Below are 21994 nucleotides of genomic sequence, written 5' to 3'. Positions count from 1 at the left end.
CTTTGGTGTTTAACTTTTTTTTATTTTGTTAAACACAGACATTTAGGAACACAGGTTCTGTCTCCATGTGGAAAAAGCTTTTTCCTGCTAACTGGAATGAACAGCCGAGGGCGCAGCCTCTGATAACATGACCCTAACTGAACTGTGGGCCTACATTAGAGGTCATGAAGAAGATCATTAACAGTCAGCAGCTTTGTGACACGGCTTGAGCCTAATCACTCCAGTCTCTCTGCTTCTCCTTTTTCCACCAGTCACTCAGGCAGACCAGCTTCCACGCGGAGGGGGCGTGAACAAGGCGGAAGGTAGGTATACATCCGCACTTAAACAACAAAGGGAAATTGGTGCCTTGCTCACTGTATAGACCCAACTTAGTGAATAGTTTATCGCGCGATAATTTCCTTATCGCGCGATAAGAATCCCGCGTTAACGCAGCACGTTAACGCCGTTAACGGCCCAGCACTAATATATATACACTTTTTTTTTTTTAAATTATCAGTATTATCATTATTATTATTATTTCTTTGTTTTCTCGCTCTTTGTTAGGTTTATCTTCTTGTTTTCAGATACTGTTCCGCACTTTACACATGTATATATGTACAGTCTCAGTTTTTTTTAAGGTTTTTTTTTAAAGTGCATTCCTTTATATTCTATTAATAATAATGTGTGCTCTTTATTCTCTGTTCTTACTGCATGGTGCTGCTACATCCCAATTTCTCAGTTTTGAGATCAATAAAGTATATCTATCTATCTATCTATCTATCAATAAAGTATATCTATCTATCTATCTATCTATCTATCTATCTATCGCTCTCTCTCTCTCTCTATATATATATATATGGAAATGTGTTGCTAAGTAAAATAACTAAATTAAAACTAAAACAAAAAATTTGGACACACATTGTGAATCCCTTCCTTACTCTGATAACATGTTCAGATAAAAATGGGAAAAATGGGACAGTCGTGTTTAGTTGTTCTAAATCAATCATTCATACATTATATCATTCAAGTAGCTTTATTATTCAAATAATAAAGAACAAAAAACAAAAAAATTGAACAAAAAATTTTGTTCAACTTTTATGTTGTGCCTTCACTGTCCTTTTGTTGCTTGTGTGTGCTTACGTGTGTAGTGGTGATGGCTAATTTTGAAATATTGTGGTATTGTATTATATTGAAGTATTGTGTGTACATGCTGTTTTCACTTTAGAAAAAAAATCACCTGAATGCATTACTCAAAACTCTTTCCCATAAGAAAAGCATGTATTGTGAAAATATGATTTGATTATAATTTAAACATTTATTAAAATGCAACATCTCGCAACTATTTTTGTTGTTCTATCCTTATTATTTTAGCTGCAGCACTCTTATTACCAAAATGAAAATCAACATGCTACATGGCTTTCCAGTTTGGGGAGAAAAGTTTCTTTACTCTTTGCCTTCCCTTTCAGTGGAGCTTTTCAGTGCTAATGTTTTCTTCATCAATGTCAAATTTCATTTTTGGTGTCAAAATGTACTGTTATATCTCCGTAGAGATGAAGGTTAACTATTGCTACAACACTGAATTTATATTTTTGCTTTATAGAAGCTCACAGATAGCAGATAGTGACTACTATTATGGTAAAATATCGTTAATTTCTGTTCTTGCACAAAATATATGAATTCAAGTACATTCGATGAACTAGATTTATGTCCATTTTCAAACCATTTCAAGGCCGTGATTTTAGTTTTTCCCCTCAATGATTTAAAGGATACATGAGAGCCCTGCATCAATCAGTTGATTTAGAAATTCTAAATAAAATATCTTACGCTGAAACATTTCCAGATTAAAACTGCCATCCCTGTGACAAATTTCCATGCAGGACTTGAACAAGTTAAATCTTGCACATTTTCAATAACTCCCCTTTGTTTTCCTTGTGTAATAATCACCTGCATGGATTTTACAGAACAAGTTATTCTTTTTCCACCAGTAAATTATTGTGGGGCTTTGATTACAAACTATTCTCATTATATATTAAATATTTACTTTATTACATGAATCAGCTTATCGAGCTTTAGCTTTATAGGAGTCATAAAATAAAGTTGTGACTCAGGATTAGGTTTTAAAGCCATCCAGTTTAATGAAATGTTGACTCATTCCACCTTTTTAAATACTTTCAACCAGATACAGTGTAGTATACATTTAAAGTTACAACACACAGCAGATCCACATGTGGATTTATTTAAAACCATGTTCTCCTCATAATACAATCTTTGAAGAATGTCATCAGCCAGTAGTGCAATGGTCAGGGAGGACTTCATTTGACTGAATGGAAAAGTTTGTGTGACACCTACAGAAGAAATAAGAGGAAATCCATTAATGCAAACATACTACAAGCAGTGCAAGGTAAGTTATGAGTTAAGTTACTAAGTTACTTTAAGTTACTTTTCTTTCCTGTTTTATAGGTACATAGATAATAGGTAATTTTCTTGCATCTTCAAAAAAAAAAAAAAATCTTGCAAATTTTTGGATCATTTTTTTGTTATGTTATTCATGGCCTTCTTTCCATATTCTCTAAAAAAAATCAAGCCAATTTGCACCAGTTAGCAAAGGGTAAATTAACAACTATTTATGTGGCAGACACAGAGCTCTCCCAAATGTCAGAGGTCACTATGAAACAGTGCTATTGTAAAGGAGCTTTGGCGCCCCTTGTTGGCAAAAATAATGTGAGCCACAATAATATCAAAATGCCTACTTATGACCCTTGATTCTTTTGGGTGTATTTTTATATTCTGCTTCTCTGCTACACTTACACAGTGGTCCCGAGCATGCAGGAAGTCAAACAGCTCCTCAGTACAATCCTCCGTTGTTGAAGACCTGGAGCCAACTCTGGTCTCACAATGCTCCAGGCGCTCCCGAGTGTGAACGCAGTGCTCTGTCTCTTCACACTTCTGTCGCATTGTTTCCAGAGGATCCTAAAACAGGAAAAAAACGCAGCATTCAGATTATCTGCTTTAATGAGTGTTAAGTTTATTTATTTTGTATAAATAGTGAGAAATTATTGCCATCTAGTGGTGGCCTCTGTGTATTATGTAAATAGGATCCTCAGGTCCCAGCCAATTAACAGACACAGGTGTGTCTCTTCAATAAAAACCTTTAAGTTTATTATTTTATTTTGCCTCTTAGGGCTTGATTTTGTTTTAAAGCATTGCAAAGGGCTATTTTTCTTTTCCATGAATGTGTGTTTGACTTTGATTACTGAACAAGCCATCGGACCACAAGCCAGCCTGACAATGCCAAACAAGTCATCTTAACGTGAGTAAAACAAGCCAAATAATTTGAAAGATAACGCGTTGGGGGTGTTTGCGCAAGCTGTCCAAGGAGTTAATAGAGGACATACAGAAGAAGCTGCAACAATGAGCATCTTTCAAAAGATTCTCACACATTCAGCATATGATCAGAAACTCAGTTTCCCTGTTGGTGACTTGGGAATATATTATTGTGTTTTAACCTTGCTTGAAACGATCACTTTTTAAACATAACAAGCAGCATTGTTGTCATTTTTCTTTGTGAAATGAAGCCACATTTTTCACCTCCACCGTGATTCCTCCTTATTGGACGGCAGTGGTTTGGGATCAAATTTTATTTAGCCTATATCACAACATTCAAATAAATCAAATGCAATTCAAGTGCTTTAGAGTTTGAGTGAAGAAACAACAAACATTAACAAGAACAACACATGAAATAAGCAAACATGGATCTTGAAAACAGAATAAATAAATAAAAAGTATAAACCATCGTCCTCGATTTAGATCGATATATCAATTCAATGATCAACAATGCAATTTGATCAACGTGTAGTGTAAACATTAATCCGTATCATCATCCTTAGTGTGGGCTTTTATTTTGAAATTCTGTGTCAGGCTGATGATAGTAACCAGCCCAGCGTTTGGTGTTTTTGTTTTTTTTTCCTGTGACAACCACAGAAGTTAAAGACAACAGCTTTTCCGGGAGCTATTAGATGTGGGATTCTCCGCTTTCTCCTTTTAAGTCGATGTTTTCCTCTGTGACAAACTTTCAACCTGACGCTGAAACGCTTCTTAAATACCTACGCACCCCACGGGTCTGTAGCTGCAGTACCTCATCCCAAACTGTGCGTGGCAGCATTACACTTAACAGTGTGCTGCCTGCCGGGACGACATTAGAAGAAGAAGAAGAAGAACCGACAGAGCAAATTTGAAATGTGTGGCGTACCTGGCAGGACAGGTAGCTCACTAAGCTAACTTCTTGCTACGACAACACGGCAATATTAAAGTTAGCTTCTCTGTTTCAACAATGTTTGACGGAAAAAAACGTGAATGCGGTGTAAAATTCAACCGTGCTGTTTTTCGGAGGATGTATCAGCTGAAACCAGCGGTGAGTAGGAAAAAAGGAAATTGTAAAATGTAAATTTACACAAACTGCGCTAGCCGCTAAGCTAATTTATGCGGTGTTTTCGTGTTTACGCTAATACTGTGTGATCTGCAGAAAACAGTTCAGCTTGTGCATCTTAACAGGTATTATTCAGCATAATTTCATACTTTTGTTAAATGGCATTGTTGTTAATTCACGTTTGACTGTTGTTCTGAGAAGTTAGCCTTCAGGTTTTTTAGCCAGATAGCCAAAATTTGGGTTGAAATGAAATTATGTCTGGCAGAAAGGGATTTTCTGAAAGCCCTGAAAGTTACTGTATCTCTTTTGTCTTTGATGTGTGTTAGTATTGTCAATGTAAACTTAACTGCACTTAATTAGTTACAATTATTTATAATTGTTTCTGTGTTGTTTTTATGGTTTACAACCAAAAGCAAAAAAGAAAGGGGTAGCAGCTTCTTCTGTATTAGGTTGTGTTAAATAGGCATATGATATTGTCTTAATATCAACTGCAGTCCCCTCAACTGAATCAAAACCGTATCTTTGCGATAAAGCCAATTATTGTATCCTTGTCCAAAAAAAAAAGAAAAAAGAAAAAACAAACCATAAAATATTGTATTGTGATGAAAATGGTGATTTACAGCCCTTCAATATACTGAGCCCGAAACTGGCAGCAAAATTGAGTAGCAGGTGGCACATTGTACATTAGCCTAGGCCACAAGTGTATGTGTGAATGAGCCGATGTGACAAGTAGTGTGAAAGTGCTTTGGGTGATCGTACAACTAGAAAAGCTCTACACAAGTGCAAGTCCTTTTGCCATTTTCTCATTACAGTTTTCCAGTCATGTAGAGTTTGACATCAGTATTTAGCAATGTGTAGCTTTAAGAATAATATGCCAACGTTGAGAAAAGGAACTGATAAGCTTAGAAGCATACAATACCAGTGTGGTTAATGTGGGCAAGGTTCTTGAATCTGTATTCCCATCCTTATTGGTATCAAGACAAACCAAATACTGCAATAATCTAAATGACAGCACCACAAACTAGAGCCCTCAAGATGATCATAAATTTGTAACTCATTACCTGGTAATCTAGTTTATGAAGGAGATAAGAGAGGATTTATGTAGCAGCAATATACTGGTTTTAGGGTATACCATGATATAAAACTTGACAATTATCATGACATGTAAATTTGCTTATCTACAATACTGGAAAATAATGCAACTGGACAGAGGATTTCACATCTATTTTAGCTATTTTCAAAACCTTTTACTCATACTTACATTAAAAAAAATGGTTTCAAGTCTTAATTAAAGTGCTAAAAGATTTCTTCAGTCAAATTCAATCTATGGAGAGAAAGAAAATGCCTCATGTATTTATAGGTCAGAGCAAGGGGGGTGACAAAGGAGCAGTCCTGAAACGACCCCACGTCTGGTATTTGTTGGTCATATAGGGGGGAAGGACAGGAAGTCTAAATATTGCCCATATTTTATACACCTTTCTCTTTTTAACACACCTTTGGGTGTCTTATATTTGATTGATTTATACTGTTTTCCCTTCTATCTTAAAAATAGACGCCTCTTTCCTCGTTTGACAATGTGATTTATTCAATGAAAAGTTATATCACATTAGTACAGACGGTCAGTTAACATATTGTGATTGTAATGTAGGTCTGCAATGAACATACCACCATCTCTTCCTCTTCCTCCTCCTCCTCCTCTTCCTCCTCCTGGAACAGACACACACGACCAAATCAATGACATCATTCACCTCCAGCAATCAGACAGTTAGCTGTCATTTTGGTAAAAAAACAACCAAAATACAACACATTCAGTAAATAGTAAAAATACATCACCGGGGACATACGAGCATGCAAGTTTGACTCTGCTGCATGAATTTGCTTTAACACGTTTCTAAACGATGGTATCGATTGCTAATGCTAACGTAAGCTATGTGATGATACAGCTCCGTTAGCCGTGTTGTGTTAGCTTGCTAGCTAAGATAACCAGACGTTACCGGCACAGAATATTTATTTTATATCCGTCAGAGTTACTAACATCATCGGGCTCTCCGTTCATGATCATCTTCTCCTCGAAAACCATGATTTTGCTGCTCCTGTCCTTAGATGACCAGCTGTCAAGTCTTGAACTTTGGAGGACACACAGCAGGTCACAGAGCGGAAAGCTAACAAGATGTTTTAACACTACCTTCACAGTTTCCGGTCATGAGACTTTCACAATAAACTTGTAGTTCAACAAATCACTCTGTACACACACGTAAAACTTCATATAATAGCCCGGGCTGTTATTATATTAATTTTTTGAGCTCAACAGACTTGTATTTGGGACAGGTGTTTATATGGGAGAGGTCTTTTATTCATATTTATATATTTATAAATATATAAATATTTATTTATTATTAAATCAAATTGTTTATTTAACCCCTCAAGAAACCTAGACAAACTGGCTTTTTCCCCAAAACATGGGAAGAAAGTAATGAGCTGCAAAAGAAGAAATGACCCAGAAGGCACCCCCCCTCCAAAAAAAGAGAAAATAAAACAAAACAGCAACACAAAAATATAAAATGAGAAATTGCCTGAAAAAAAAAAAAACAACCCAAAAATTATAATAATTCCGTTAATAATAATTTGAATGTATTATAATGAATGTAATTCGCTGGACATTTTTCCTTTGCTCTTTAAAAAATAGTCTGCTACATCTGCTTATCTCTGTTTCTTTGTGTCTCTCTTGCTTACCGTGTCGGTAATACTGTCTTTTTTGATACTCGTGGTTTCAGTCAAAATTAACTGAATAACTGAATTGTGGAGAATTTTACCAAACAAACATTGTCTATAGTATGTCCATATTGATAAAAGCTAACTTCCATTTTCAGTAGCCAACAACCTGATTTTATAAATCTGAAGATCTTCTATAAAAATGAACTGCATGGCAACCAGACTGGGACTCTAATTGACAAAAGCCTTTATTTGTCAAAATGTGTCGCCACATTGGGCTACTAAAAGGGACTGGCCGTCTAATTGGGACTAGGCTTTTATTTGAAGTTTTACGTTATATGTTCTTTTCTAAGGAGTCTATGGGTGAATTATAACTAAGTACATGTACACAAGTAGCTTGCTGTACTTAAGTGCACATTTGATACTTTTTCTTTACTGGAGTCTGTTCTTTTGGTTCCACTATTACTCTGCCATGTTTCAAAAGTAAATATTGTACTCCTTCATTGGCTTCAAAACCTTATACTCCCATATAACATCATCAAACAGGAGAACAACAAATTTCAAGAGCAACTATAGCTACACATATACACAATATACAATAGGTATATCAAAATAAATAATATATAATAGAGTGCTTTAAAAGGTAGGTATAATTAAGAATTTGTTTGACGTAGCCACAGCTAGCCGTGAACTTCCTTTATTCTAATTGTAAAATCATAAATCACTTAAAGAGATAAAATATGTTTTGTTATGAATATAACTACCCAACAGTTACAGCTAAAAAAAAAAAAGTAAATTTGCTGATTGACAAAAAATAATTGGCAACTACTTTCATAAATATTCAAGTTGATTTCTAATTTTTTTGGATTTTTGAGTTAGTTTTGTCTGCATTTCATACTTTAACTTCTGATACTTTTAAGCACATGTTCCCGATTATACTTACTTTTAGCATCTTTAATGCAGAACATTTATTGGTATAAAATATTAGTACTTTACTTGAGTAAGGACCTAAATACTCTCTATGTCACACAGGATAATTCCTAAAGATTTGATACCACAAGAATAAAACCCAAACAATTACCATTCACTGACTCAGAGGCTTTTCACACTAAGTTGCACCGTTTTTTGAATTATTTTTTAAATCAAAGAAACAAATGTGTCTTATTTTGAAGTCAGTTATCTAGCAGATAAAATTGGCTATAGTACTTCCCCTGTGCCAAAATTATGAAGCTCTATACTACCACCATGTGTTGAAAAGTTGCACTAGGGTAGCACCAATCACTATTTTGTCATAGTTTTAAGCATCCCCACATAGATAAGAGATCCCTATCTAATGAATTATTTCATGTCACACTATATCGGTTATTTGATAACTTGCCTTGTGGTTAATCATATTACTAAACATAGTAGACCTACTATTAGATGCAAAAAACATGAATTTTCCATTAGCAGCACATTTGGTTGAATTTAATGGGTTTGAGAAGGCAACATTCCTGTCAAGTTTTTCATGATGTTCATTTAGAGCTTATGGTTTATTTTGTCTACTTATCTGTTCGAAATCGACTCAACATTTGAGTATTTTAACATTCTGGAAGAAGTAGAAAGCTAATAAAAGTTATAAAGAGAAAAAGACAAAGAGGAATATGTTTTATATTTGGTAAGATTACCCTTTGCCTTACTCCCACTATACAACAAATTATAGGCTTCTGCTAAGTTAGAAAAATAGTTTTATCAATACCAGTGGCTGTATTTTGGTGCAGTTATATCATATTTTTTATTTGCACAGTACAAATTGAAATTGTGTAAGGTGCACAAGAACTGATATGTGATTGGAATTTCAATATATGATACTGACTGAAATAGACAATCTTTTACTGAATTCCCGTTAAATGTTATTGTTTCGATCTGCTCTGCAGCTTTACAACGCATTCCCCTCTGCTGATGAGACGTTTGCCAGGGCCGCATCAGACAATCCGGCACATCTTTAATGATGCAAAGGACTTCATAAGAGTGAAGCTTAAGGAGCACAAACAGACCAAAGAGACTCCATCGACTACTACCTAAATGAGATTGAGATGGTAATTGACACTAGATGTAGCTTTATTTTTCTTGTCTGTGTTGATGAAGATGCTCAGCGTTAAGATTATCTACCTTTCTATCCATCCATCCATCCATTTTTATCCGGTTGTTAGGGCGACGTGGAGGCAAAAGGCTGAGCAAGGCACTCCAGATGAAATTTATAATCCCGTGTTCTGGATCTACTCCAGGGACTCTTAAAAGTTTTATGCACCTGGAACACCTCTAAAGGGAGATGCCCATGAGGCATCTTGATCAGATGTCCGTATTATCTTTTGATGGGGCATTGACTCTACTTCAAGCTCCCTTCAAGTTTCTGAGCTCCTCACCCTTTCTCTGAGGCTGAGCCCATTTACCCTACGGAGGATTCCCATTTCGGCCATGTGACCACAGATAAGGGTCGCAACATAGACTGACTTGCATTTCAAGAGCTTTGCTTTCTGGCTCTGCTCCCTCTTCAAAAACACACGTCTGTGCCACGCCTGTGTGACTGCTGACGCCGCACCAAACTGCCTGTCTATGTCCCGCTCTATTTTGCCCTCTTCATGAAGGATTTGTTAGTCAGGTTCAGGAGTCCCCAAAGTGGTCTTTCCATTGCTTAACAATATCCTCAGTCAGGGTCAGCAGTTATCTTCCCTATTGAACACAGCCTATGCCCTATTTTCTCTTCCGAGTCTACTAATGGTTTGCCAGAACTTCCCTAAGGCCAACTAGAAGTCTCTCTCCATAGCCTCCCAGAACCTCTTCCACTCCCAGGTTTTTGCTTTGGCAACTACCACTGCTGCGTCACTCAAGCCCAAACAGCCTCCTTCTTCAGCCTGATGACTTCCACGACAGGGGCTGATGACCCTCCCTCTACAACTTTTTGCATTCACCTTCACCGTTAAAGCTTTTAAACATGTTCCATGTCCCCAGCCTCCCCTGGGATGCACAAAAAATCTTCTGGAAGTGAAAGTCTGTGCCTTGGTAAACTCCACCAGGAACTATTTCTGTGGACACATATGCCAGGTCTAAGGGTCTCTAAGGTCTTATTTTGTTGTGTGATGACACGACTTCTCATTGTGACACCACTCTTAGCCTGGTATGTGATGAAGGTAGAAAGACCTTATATGAACTTTTTCCATGGCCTCTACCTTACAAGGCCCTATTCCCAACAGCTTACAACATTTTTAATGTAACAAAGCAAAATGTATTTATTGAGGTACGAGGTCCAGCACAAATGAAAAGCTTTTTTAATTTCCTAACTGAAGTTACTGTCATAAATGATTATGAGGTTGTTATTATGGTGCAGACATGTAGTTGTTCTAAATTACTGCAGCATTTTTAAAACACATGTATCTGCATATATTCTCAGAGTAAGGAGCAGGCTGGCAGTTCTTTTGATGAAGAAAACCTGGTTATGTCTGTCTTGGATCTGTTTGTGGCTGGGCTCTGAAACCACATCTACCACCCTGTGCTGGGCTTTTCTCTATATGGCAAAGTAACCAGAGATCCAGGGTAAGACCACTGACCAAGCCAATGAAGCTTTTTGTTCCTACTCAGTCATGTATAAAGGGGTGACATGTTAAAGGGTGACATTTTAACCGTGTAAAAATTACATAACATGCAACAACTTTTACCTAAGGGTGACAAATATTGTGCAGTTATCAGTTCTCTTCACATTTATGATTAATTCCATGCAACAAACATATACCTGAAAAAATATTGTATATTCATTGTTACTGATTCAATGTTGCAAATCAACAAGAACACACAAATTTATGTCCGCTATCGTGACAGTGCTGCATCGTGTTTTATCTCTCCATGAGTAATTTGCATGCTGTTGATGGAATAAAGTTTCAGCTTCTGTCTGTGTTTCCCTCCTGTTGCACAGCAAAGGTCCAGGATGAAATAGACAGTGTGATTGGACACTCCAGACAGCCGTCCATGGATGATCGGGCAAAACTGCCCTACACTGACGCCGTCATACACGAGGTCCAGAGAATAGGGAACATACCGTAGTTCCTCTCAGTGTGCCTCATGACACCAACAAGGACATTCAGCTTAAAGGCTACACAGTCCCAAAGGTCAGTTCTCCTATGTAAGTTGTATGTCACATCCACTACCATGTTGTGTCTTTAAAAACTGTTATTACAATTCCAATCACCAGGGAGTTACAGTAATCCACAACCTGACCTGGGTGCTGTTAGACAAGAAAGAGTTGGAGACAGCTAACACCTTCAATCCAGGACACTTTCTAAACGAGGAGGGCAAGTTTGTCAAGCCAGCTGCTTTCAGCCCTTTCTCTGCTGGTGAGGAGCAACAGAGTCTTTTGTTTTATTACGAGTGTCACCTGTTTATAGAGGAGCCAGGAGCCTGTCCTGATGTCTGACCAATGATTTTCATGATTCTCAGAATTTTGTGTGGACCTAAAATCAGGGCAGAGTTTATAATTGTTAACAGTTAGCAGTTCCACTTCTTTTTAAAGCCTTTAAATGACTTCTAGTGTTGACTTTTGGACTCTAGGCCAAAACTGTGTCAAAGGTATTTTTGTCATTATCCTGGTTGTTTTTATAATCTCTTATTTTGTGCACTCTGTTTTGAATTTATCTATTTTTCCTTGTTGTATGTATTCATCCTTGTTTAGCCTGCTAGACTCATGCTGTAGGGTATTCCTTCATGTGTCACGTCATGCTTTACTTCCTGGTTTTGTCTGTATTCTGACGGTTTTCTGTCTCACCTATTTTCTTTGTCTCGTTAGTCCTTCCCTGCACACTTGTTCTGTATTAGTCATGTTTGTTCCACCCTAGTGTTTCCTACCACACCTTCGTTTTCAGTCAATCCTTCTGTGTATTTTAATACCCATTCTAGCATACTTTATAGCATGCAAGAAAAAGATGTATTATGTCTCAATACATTGTATGTCAGATATAGTATGCCAAAAATACCAAGATGTACTACATCTGCTTAGATTTTGCAGTATGCAAGCTAGAATGCATTTCTGGCTATTCTGGAATGCAATCCTCTGTGCAGTGGCTGACATGTCGCATCAAGTAAACCGCAAACAGATGACAGCTGACTGACACCTCATCCTGACTGAAACGTAACAATTTTTAGTTTGTTTCCGTTTGTTTTTCTTTCCTAGGAAAGCGGGTGTGTCTCAGGGAGAACTCCATGCCTGCTGGGGTGAAGCCTGTGATGGACTTCCACTTTGGTGTCACTCTGGCACCACGTCAATATGAAATCTGCGTAACCTCATGCTAAGAGTAACTTTGACTTATAAAAAAAAACAAACTGAAAAAACAAAGCAATAACCTCTTGTAATTTTTGTCACTATGACAGTTTTGAATAAAAATATCAAAATGATTTTTGGCAATCAAATGTTTTTTTTAAGGCTAGTTCAGCTTTCCTTTGCTTTGGCTAAATTGGTCAGTTTTTGTTTTTCTGACAAGTCCTTAATTTACAAAGTAAATATGAGTCATTTGCACTTTTTGTTGATTTTTATTATTAAGTCTAAAATATGTGATACATCTCAAATATTTATGATTTTACAATTCGGATATGTAATACATGCCCAATAGGATACGGAGGTCAATTTTTATTAGATATTATAGCTTGTATAATGTTAAAAGTCAAACATATTTTAGGATAGAATTTTTTAAATGTAAGGAATTGAAGATATATTTTTCAGTTGTCATAGACAGAATAATTAGCCCTGTGTTATGTGTATGTATTTTCATATTGACTTAAATAACTTAAATTATTAATTGAATTTTTACCATTTAAAAAAAAACAGTGCTGTTAAGGAGATACGTTGACTTTGTCGGACAGTGATATCTCAAGCTGTACTGACACAACTGCTGACAGGATTGGCAAGCATGCTATAGAGCAGTGAGCATAAGTGTGAACGTAATATCTGTGGGCAGGGCAGTGTGTCTGGCTGCCCACAACATCATCCTCATCACCAACAGAGCCAGTTCAAAAATCCAGCTTTTGCCAAATCCAGTCATCCTCCAGCTATCTCTGCAATCACCTCACTTATTGCTGTGTTTACTCTAGAGTTAGCACTTTTTGTTTTGAGAGTCGCTGTTACTGTTCTGCAAGCAGTGGTCTGCATTTAAGTCATCAACTACAATGCAGCCCCTGATTGGCTACTTATGTTGTCAACTAGGGTGCTAATCCCTGTTTTCCCTAGTTTGGATTTTATTTCTGAAAAGTGTTTGAGCAGCAGACCAGATGGATATGCAAAACAGAGTATTAAGATCACAGCAGTCAAACGGGATGATATTCCCTGTTGCTAAATAAGAATAATTGTTGTGGTGTCACTGATTAACGCTGTTTGATGTCTGATCACTGGTATGAAGAGGGCAGAGTCCAGTAGCCTTTGCTGTCTTGCCAGAGCCAATAACATCAAGGTTCCCCCTCACAGGAGAGAGATAGGAGATATTATTGGCTCCTGGCAATAAAAAAAACACCAGCCTTTTATCTAACAGGAGAACAATGTCCAAAACAGTCTTCATTTGGAAAGGTCCTTGTTTGAAGGAAAATGTATTCAATCTTCTCTGTAATTGGATCCTATGTTAACTGGGATGTCAAAAGTCTGCTGCTCTTTACTGCAGTTTTCATCATCACTGCAGATTATATTAAGAACCGTCGGCCACACAGCTTCCCTCCAGGACCTCGGGTGTTTCCTATAGTGGGCAACTTATTCTCTGTGGATTTCACCAGGGCCCATGAGAGTATGACACAGGTAGGTCAACACGTCTGTCAAAAATATCCCACAAATGCAACTGATAGGACTTACGTTCTGATAGCTGTTATGTGAAGCACTCTGCTCTTCCTCTCCTCTCAAATCCACCAGTTAGCCGGGGAATATGGAGATGTGTACAGCCTGCAAATGGGCAAGATGTGGATTGTGGTGTTAAACAGCCTTGAGGTCCTGACAGAAGCACTGGTAAATCAGGGAGACAGCCTGGTGGACCGACCAGACCTCCCGCTGCAGTTTGATATGTTCCAAGGCCAAGGTGAGAGGATGTAATACACACACACACACACACACTAAAATAACAGCACTTCATGTGTAAAACAATATCCTTTAATTCACCTGATTACTGTTTATTTCATATTTATGTACTTTTGATGTATTTCCCATCAGGTGTAGTTTTCAGCAACGGTAACACATGGAAACATCAGAGGCGTTTTGCACTTTCAACCCTCAAAATTTTTGGTTTTGGGAAGAAGTCACTTGAACCTATCATCTTGGATGAATTTACAAATTGTGCAAAAGAATTCAGTAGACATAAAGGTAAAAAAAGTAAGATATCCAGAATGATAAACAATCATAAATACGTATTTCACATGTAATTTTCTATTGTGAAGGTAAACCATTCGATCCCCACCTCACCGTCAACAGCGCTGTCTCCAACATCATCTGCTCCCTGGTTTTTGGTCATCGCTTTGAGTACGGTGATGAGAAGTTTGTGAAACTGATGAAGTGGTTTACCAAAAGTCTCGAAATTGAAGGCTCCATCTGGGCACAGGTATGGCATCTTAAAGCTATTGATGAAGTCTTAATGTATACTATTGTAGTGCATTACATTCCAAATTATTTAGTTTTTGATACTGTCAGAGGCTCGATTTGGAAAAAGGTAAGTATTTAGTACACACACAGCTCAATATGGAAAATGTGTCAGATGCACAACAGCCGATTTGTACATAGTTTTAAATATTTGTAATTTATTGTCACAAACAGTGTATCTTTCACTAAAATTCCCTTATCCAAAAGTAATTGTTCCATCCATACTGCTCTACTCTTTAGCTTTACAACTCATTCCCTCTGCTGATGAGACGTTTGCCTGGGCCACATCAGACAGTCAAGCAACTCTGGAACAATGTAAAGGACTTCATAAGAATAGAGATTAAGGAGCACAAACAGAACTGGGATCCCTCAGACCAAAGAGACTACATCGACTGCTACCTGAATGAGATGGTATGTGATGAAAAGTACAAAGACCTTACATAACCTTTTGCTGTTACCTCTCACCTTACAGCCCTATCTTTTTAGGTCTTATCTTCAGCAGCAAAGCATTACAAATATTTTTCAAGATCCACGGTCCAGCACAAGGACATGTGCTGGTCGGTGCACTTCCTGTTTGCATAAATAGATAGGACTACCACCTCAGAAGCTCAACATTGCAATGCTGTTAACCAGGGTTGGCAGCAAAACGTGTTCTAGCCACTTTAAAGTAAGCCGGCCTAAAAAAACAGTGTCGATGCAAGAGGACGCTATATTTAGATTATTTTTAGCACTTCTTTCCTTGAGCTTCTGGGGTGGTAGTCCCATCTGTTGCTGCAAAAGGGAGTGCGCCAACTGCCATCTTCAGTATGTAATACACTCCTTCAGTCCCACTTCAAAAGTCCCAAATTATTACTATAAATTACAATCAGAAATGATTATGACCTACGCATTGACATATAGTCATTCTAAATAAATTTGGCAGCATTTTTTAACACATGTATTTGCATATATTCTCAGAGTAAGAGCCAGGCGGGCAGCACTTTTAATGAGGAAAGCCTGGTTATGTCTGTCTTGGATCTGTTTGTGGCTGGCTCTGAAACCACATCTACCACCCTGCGCTGGGCTTTTCTCTACATGGTAAAGTACCCAGAGATCCAGGGTAAGACCACTGACCAAGCCAATGAAGCTTTTTGTTCCTACTCAGTCATGTATAAAGGGGTGACATGTTAAAGGGTGACATTTTAACCGTGTAAAAATTCCATAACATGCAACAGTGTTTACTTAAGGGTGACAAATATTGTGCAGTTATCAGTTCTCTTCACATTTATGATTAATTCCATGCAACAAACATATACCTGAAAGAAATATTGTATATCCACTTGTTACTGATTCAATGTTGCAAATCAACAAGAACACACAAATTTATGTCCGCTATCGTGACAGTGCTGCATCGTGTTTTATCTCTTCATGAGTGCTTTGCAGGCTGTTGATGAAATAAAGTTTCAGCTTCTGTCTGTGTTTCCCTCCTGTTGCACAGCAAAGGTCCATGCTGAGATAGACCGAGTGATTGGACAATCCAGACAGCCGTCCATGGACAATCGTGCAAAACTGCCCTACACTGACGCTGTCATACACGAGGTCCAAAGGATGGGCAACATAGTTCCTCTCAGTGTGCCTCATGTCACCAACAAGGACATTCAGCTTAAAGGCTACACAATCCCAAAGGTCAGTTCTCCTTTTCCAATTTTATGTCACATACACTACTATGTTTTGTCCGTGTGAATTATCACTAACATTCGAACTTTAGGGAACTACAATAATCCCCAATCTGACCTCGGTGCTGTTTGACCAAAATGAGTGGGAGACGCCTGACACCTTCAATCCAGGACACTTTCTAAACGAGGAGGGCAAGTTTGTGAAGCGAGCTGCTTTCATCCCTTTCTCTGCTGGTGAGGAGCAACAAACTTTCTTACACCTTATGGTGTTGTTCACATGATAATTTCAGATTGGTTGAGTGGGACTTCTCATGATCAAGACAGAACATCATATTTAATCATGTTTTTCCTATGATCGATGCTGGTGACTGATTACTGAAAACAGCGTTGTCTGACTTATGATTTTGTTGAATCTTTGACCTTTTGTCTAGATCAGGACAACATTTTTTCACAGAAAGTTGAGTGGTTCTTCTTTGGACATCTGGGCCAAAATGATGTAAAAGAAAATTTTTGTTTGTTTTTGTTTATTTCAGGTAAGCGGGTTTGTCTTGGAGAGAACCTGGCCAGAATGGAGCTTTTCCTCCTTTTCACCTCCTTCATGCAGCATTTCACCTTTTCCATGCCTGCTGGGGTGAAGCCTGTGATGGACTATTGCTTTGGCGTCACTCTGGCACCACGTCAATATGAGATCTGCGCAACCTCACGCAAGGAGTATATCTGACATAAAAAAAATACTTTAAAAAGCACCAATCAATTATGATTAAATCACAGGGATTAGTGAATATATCAAACTGATATTTGGATTTATGAATACATAGCGCTAGTTTTAGGGCAAGTTAAGCCTGGACTGACTCATGTTTTTTCAAATTTATACTTTTTTTATATACAATGGTGAGAAGAGGGATTTTTTTTTCTTCTGTTGATTTCTGCCGTTAAAGGCTAAAATGTGTCACACATCTGAAAAATTTGTTTGATAATATATATTTTATAATGGCTTTGCACAGGTGACAGCCGTGGTCGGAGGCATAATATTTTTATTCTGTTCTGTTTTTTGGGTTGTCTGTCGGTCTGTCCAATTCTAGTGAACGCAGTAACTGAAAGAATTCATCAAGGGAATTTTTAAAAATTTGGCACAAACATCGACATGGACACAATGATGAACTGAATAGATTTTGCTGGTTGAAAGTCAAGGTCACTGTGATCTTGTGTCCATCTCATTCTCATGAGCGTGGTATCTAAAGGTTGAATTTCCTCAAATTCGGCACAAACATCCACTTGGAGTCATGGACGAACTGATTGAAAGTTGTTGGTAAAACATCAGGATTCGTATGCTAATTGGATATACCACGACACAAATCTTTTTAAGGATATAATGACAAAGATATGGCATTTTTTATTCATAGGGTCAAAGGCAAACTTTACTGTGCCATCATAATGCTCTGCAAAAGCACATTTCTTGTTATTATTTAATACAAGCACCATCGAAGTCTGCTCTGTGTAGGGTTTCCTGGCTGACGTCCTTTCTGTTCCACAATCAGCTACTGTTTAAGTCAGTGTTTTGTCTTTTCCTGTGTCTGGGTCTTGGCCAGTTTTCAATGTGTTCTTGGTCAGAAATCCCTGCTTACACCAAGTCTGTTACCAAACCAGTTCCTGGGGTCCTAGCCAAAATTCTGTCTTTAATAATATCAAATTGTGAGTGGTTATAAAGGAAAATAAAACGATCCACACATGGTTGCAGTTGGTTTCATTTTAGCGGCTTTCCCAGCTTTGAGATAAACAATCAAATCAAATTTGCCAAATTGTCACTGAAATATTTTTACCTTAACAACAATTGAAAATTATACAGTGAGGTTGTTTAGGAAAAAGCATATACATGCCTTTTATATTTGAGGACTTTCTCTTAGACCTCCTCACCTCCCAATCAGCAGTCCAGCACACGAGGTGAGAAGCACTCCTTCATCTTAATCAGTATTCATTGATTTTTGCATGTAATGGATACATTTGTATTTACTCTTTGGAATAAAGTTGCAGTTAGTCTCATTTACAGTCTTGTTGAGAAAGTCATTCCTTCAGTGTTATTCTTATGCTGGATTCACTTAAAAGTACAATCGTTAAGAGATCAGTCAGAGCAGCCTGTTCGTCATTCCGAACTCATAAAATACCACAACTTTGACAGTCATCCCTTACATCCCTTTCTCTGCTGGGAGCAACTAAATGTTTTGTTTTGTGTCTTTACTTGTTTATACAGGAACCTGGTGCCTGTCCCAGCATACACCAGGACCTTACAGTGTGCCTCCCATAATGATTGCAGATTGGCCCAAAGGACATCTCATGGACAAGAAGAGAACATGGAAAAGTCAGAGGCCAGGGATCATAACTACGTCCCTCTTGATGAACGCCAGTCGCTGATCACCAGTGTTGGGGGTAACTTACTGTTAGTAAAGAAGTAATAGAACAAGTTACCAAAAGGGTTAAGAGTACTTTTTTTCCCTTAGCAATGGCATTTAACTTGTTAGCACCCATAACAATAACAACATAACTGTTTAATGTTTTCATTTTTTTTTTTTATTTATCCTCACTTTTGCCGGTGTGCCACTAGAAAAAATACCCACTGAAGCTTTTGGTGTCATGTCATTATAGGCTATGTCAAAGAAAGGAGCTGGTGATGGGCACCCCGGGGTGATGCTGTACTGTGAGATATCATGTTCAGTATATTTATATTCATATTTCTGCAACATCTGCACTGTATTCTGTTCTGCTTTTGCATCTAAAGGCAGTCTGTTTGAAAGCAGCAGGGATAAGGAGACAGGACCCGGTTTATTTATTTATTTTTTTCTCTTCCCGATGATTATTCTCCAGTGTATTAATTTGCATTCTTCCTAGTAACTGACTCACACACCAGTCTGCTTTGTTTGTGCTAACCAGCAGCATTTGTCCATTGTGTTTCAAATGACTTGGTTACAAAAATTCATCGCTGTCTCATAATTTATCAGATCTTGATTGTATGTTTTCCTGCCCATCCCTGTGTCAAAATGGTCACCATGTGGATACATGAATGGGCTCAACCTGTGCTCTAGAGGATAGTCTTCAGAAACGATATCCCCCAACACTGATTTTGTGATGACCTGCAACGAACTTGCTTTGATTATCCTCACATGCCCCACTTTCATTTTTTCCCAAGTCGAACTTTGAGGTTGTTTGGTTAAAATAACACAAAAGTAGCTATTGCATATTGGAATGGACTTCCATACTGCCTCATTCTTAAGTATAAAAAATCAGGATTTAGAAGGGAATTGAAAAAAGCGGTTTTGAGTAAAGAAATTAGGTTAAATTTAGTTGACTGATGTCTGTAAAGCTGCAGAGTGCCTTATTTTTGTATTTTTAGTTTAAACTTGTGTAGAGACAGCTCTTAATGAGCTGATCTCTGAATGTGTCTGTATGCGTGGGCACATGTGTGCGTACGTATGTGTAGGTGCATGTGTAGGTGCTTGTACTATATATGTATACTTGTACTGTGTATGCATACTATATGACCCTTTAAGAATTTGATTTGTGTGAGAGGGTGTGTGCATGCACACGTTATGATGTATGCTTATATCTATTTTTATTTTATGATTTGAGTTAGTTTTATGAGAATAATTTTTGCTTGTTTTATATTTTATGTTCTATTTTTCGTGATTTCTATTTTGGGAATTGTCTTATTTTTTTAGGGACCCCAGGAAGAATAGTTGTCACCATGGTGACAACTAATGGGGATCCAATAAACAATAAACAATAAACAATATTAAGTTACTAACCAACCCTCTAACCCACAAAGCCTCTCTACACAGACAGTAAGATTGTATTGGTTAAGTACATGATTTGAGTTTAAACTCTGTTTAAACATTAGATTTATGATATTCCTGACAGATGTCAAAATATCATATTACAGTTTATAGCTTTTCTTCAGGATGAGTTTACTATTCATGAGAAATAACCAATTCGAGTACAAATCCACTACAACAACTTTTCTTACATGTTTGGAACAAGTTGGGTTCTGAAAAGATTAAATAAGTTTGACCGCTAGACAAAAACTGTGTCAGAAATTTTTTTGTATTTGCTTCAGTTTGTTTTCCTGTCTCAGCAGAGAAACTGACCAAGATGTCTGTGATGGATTTCCACTTGACTCCGGCACCATGTCAATATGAAATCTGCGTACCTCACAGTAAGAGTAGCTCTGTCATAAAAAATACTTCAAAAGCAACAACTTTTCTTCTTGTTGTAACCATATGTGATTATGTCATTTTGACAGGGTTTTTAGCGACTGTATCATACTGATATATGTCTTTAATTACATATCACACCATTTTTCATTCAATCATTTTTTAATCAATAGATTTTTCATTCAAAAAGTTGTCATTTTTGTTTTTACATAGTTTATTTGATAGTACAATTCAGTCTGTTACAAGCAAGCTGTAGTAACTGATGTTTCACATATAGAGATTTAACTTCTGCCCCCAGTTAGGCTTTTAGTAAAGAAAAAGCAAAAAAGATATCAAGGTTATGTACAATATCATATGCACAATAACAGTTATGGTAAAGAAAAGTCTAGTTGTGTAGAAATTATACAGCGGCAATGTATATCTACAGTGTATGATGTGAGGTGTTTGGGATGTGATAAAACAACACAATAAACTTTTAAACTTTTTTTGGATGTTCGGGCATTTGAATTTGCCGTTTTGTCGTATAGATGGTAAGATTAAACTTTATCTAAATCACATAATACAACAAATTGTATTCCCTACTGCTATGTTAGAATGATTTTTGTCGGCTTACTGGTTAACATTATTTTATACCAATTTTCCATTATACAGAGGGCAGAGTCCAGTACAACCAGTTAACTATTGCTGCCAAATCAAGTGCCAGTAACATTAAGCCTTTCTCTCACAGGAGGGAGATGGGAGATATTTTTCGCTCCTGGCAAAAAAATATCAGGGGAAGCAATCATAATCTTGGGCACTTTTTTGCAGAATGGATTCGGTGTTTTCTGCAATTGGATCCTGTGTTGACTGGCGTGCCAAAAGTCTGCTGCTCTTCACTGCAATTTCCATTCTCACTGCAGATTTTATGAAGAGCTGTCGGCCGCACAGCTTCCCTCCAGGACCTCAGGCATTTCCTGGTGTGGGCAACATATTCACCCGGGTCCATGAGAGCATGACACAGGTAGATATACAGATGTAAAAAAAAAAAACCAAAATGCGACTAATATGGCCCATGTTTCTGTTTTCTGTCATATGAGCCACCACACTCTCACTTCTTTCACACATCTACTCACAGATAGCAAGGCAATACGGAGATGTGTTCAGTCTACGAATGAGACACACACGGTGTTAAATGGTTTTGAGGTTCTGAAAGACGCTCTGGTAAATCGGGGAGACAGCCTGGCAGACCGCTCGTATCTCCCCCTAGGACGTAGGTCATGGACTAGGTGAGGGGAGGACACACACGCACACACACGCACACACACACACACACACACACACACACACACACACACACACACACACACACACACACACACAATGCTATTCTTGTTCTCACATGTCTCAA

The 21994-nt window shown here is 37.6% G+C and overlaps 3 protein-coding genes across 3 annotated transcripts; 2 read left to right on the top strand and 1 right to left on the bottom strand.

The window, feature by feature from the left end:
* Window positions 1-2089: 2089 nt before the first annotated feature.
* LOC121939836 (cytochrome b-c1 complex subunit 6, mitochondrial) lies at window positions 2090-6591 on the bottom strand. The gene is made up of 4 exons (XM_042482775.1): window positions 6441-6591; window positions 6071-6112; window positions 2788-2949; window positions 2090-2324 (listed from the first exon to the last, which is right to left on the bottom strand). The coding sequence occupies exons 1-4, from the start codon at window positions 6483-6485 to the stop codon at window positions 2292-2294; spliced, it is 282 nt and encodes a 93-aa protein (XP_042338709.1). The 5' UTR covers window positions 6486-6591; the 3' UTR covers window positions 2090-2291.
* A 4001-nt stretch (window positions 6592-10592) lies between these two features.
* LOC121963741 (cytochrome P450 2D20-like) lies at window positions 10593-12436 on the top strand. Its single transcript, XM_042513999.1, is given in 6 exon segments — window positions 10593-10619; window positions 10621-10690; window positions 11067-11191; window positions 11194-11259; window positions 11343-11484; window positions 12318-12436. Coding segments are annotated over 6 exon segments (549 nt in total).
* Window positions 12437-13718: 1282 nt separating this feature from the next.
* LOC121938394 (cytochrome P450 2J2-like) lies at window positions 13719-17126 on the top strand. The gene is made up of 9 exons (XM_042481645.1): window positions 13719-13926; window positions 14038-14196; window positions 14328-14477; window positions 14552-14712; window positions 14991-15161; window positions 15708-15849; window positions 16228-16415; window positions 16498-16639; window positions 16939-17126. The coding sequence occupies exons 1-9, from the start codon at window positions 13719-13721 to the stop codon at window positions 17124-17126; spliced, it is 1509 nt and encodes a 502-aa protein (XP_042337579.1).
* Window positions 17127-21994: the final 4868 nt, after the last annotated feature.

Source organism: Plectropomus leopardus, chromosome 3 (assembly GCF_008729295.1).
Source record: "Plectropomus leopardus isolate mb chromosome 3, YSFRI_Pleo_2.0, whole genome shotgun sequence".
NCBI classification, from domain to species: Eukaryota; Metazoa; Chordata; class Actinopteri; order Perciformes; family Serranidae; genus Plectropomus; species Plectropomus leopardus.
This window is presented reverse-complemented; position numbering and strand designations above follow the sequence as displayed.

Coding starts and splice junctions, on each gene's coding strand:
- LOC121939836 (XM_042482775.1), bottom strand. CDS start 6,485: ATGGTTTTCGAGGAGAAGATGATCATGAACGGAGAGCCCGATGAT. Junction 2,950..6,070: donor AGGAAGAGGAAGAGATGGTG/GTATGTTCATTG, acceptor TTCCTGTTTTAG/GATCCTCTGGAAACAATGCG. Junction 2,325..2,787: donor TGCATGCTCGGGACCACTGT/GTAAGTGTAGCA, acceptor TTTCTTCTGTAG/GTGTCACACAAACTTTTCCA.
- LOC121938394 (XM_042481645.1), top strand. CDS start 13,719: ATGTATTCAATCTTCTCTGTAATTGGATCCTATGTTAACTGGGATGTC. Junction 14,713..14,990: donor AAGGCTCCATCTGGGCACAG/GTATGGCATCTT, acceptor TCTACTCTTTAG/CTTTACAACTCATTCCCTCT. Junction 16,416..16,497: donor AAGGCTACACAATCCCAAAG/GTCAGTTCTCCT, acceptor TTCGAACTTTAG/GGAACTACAATAATCCCCAA.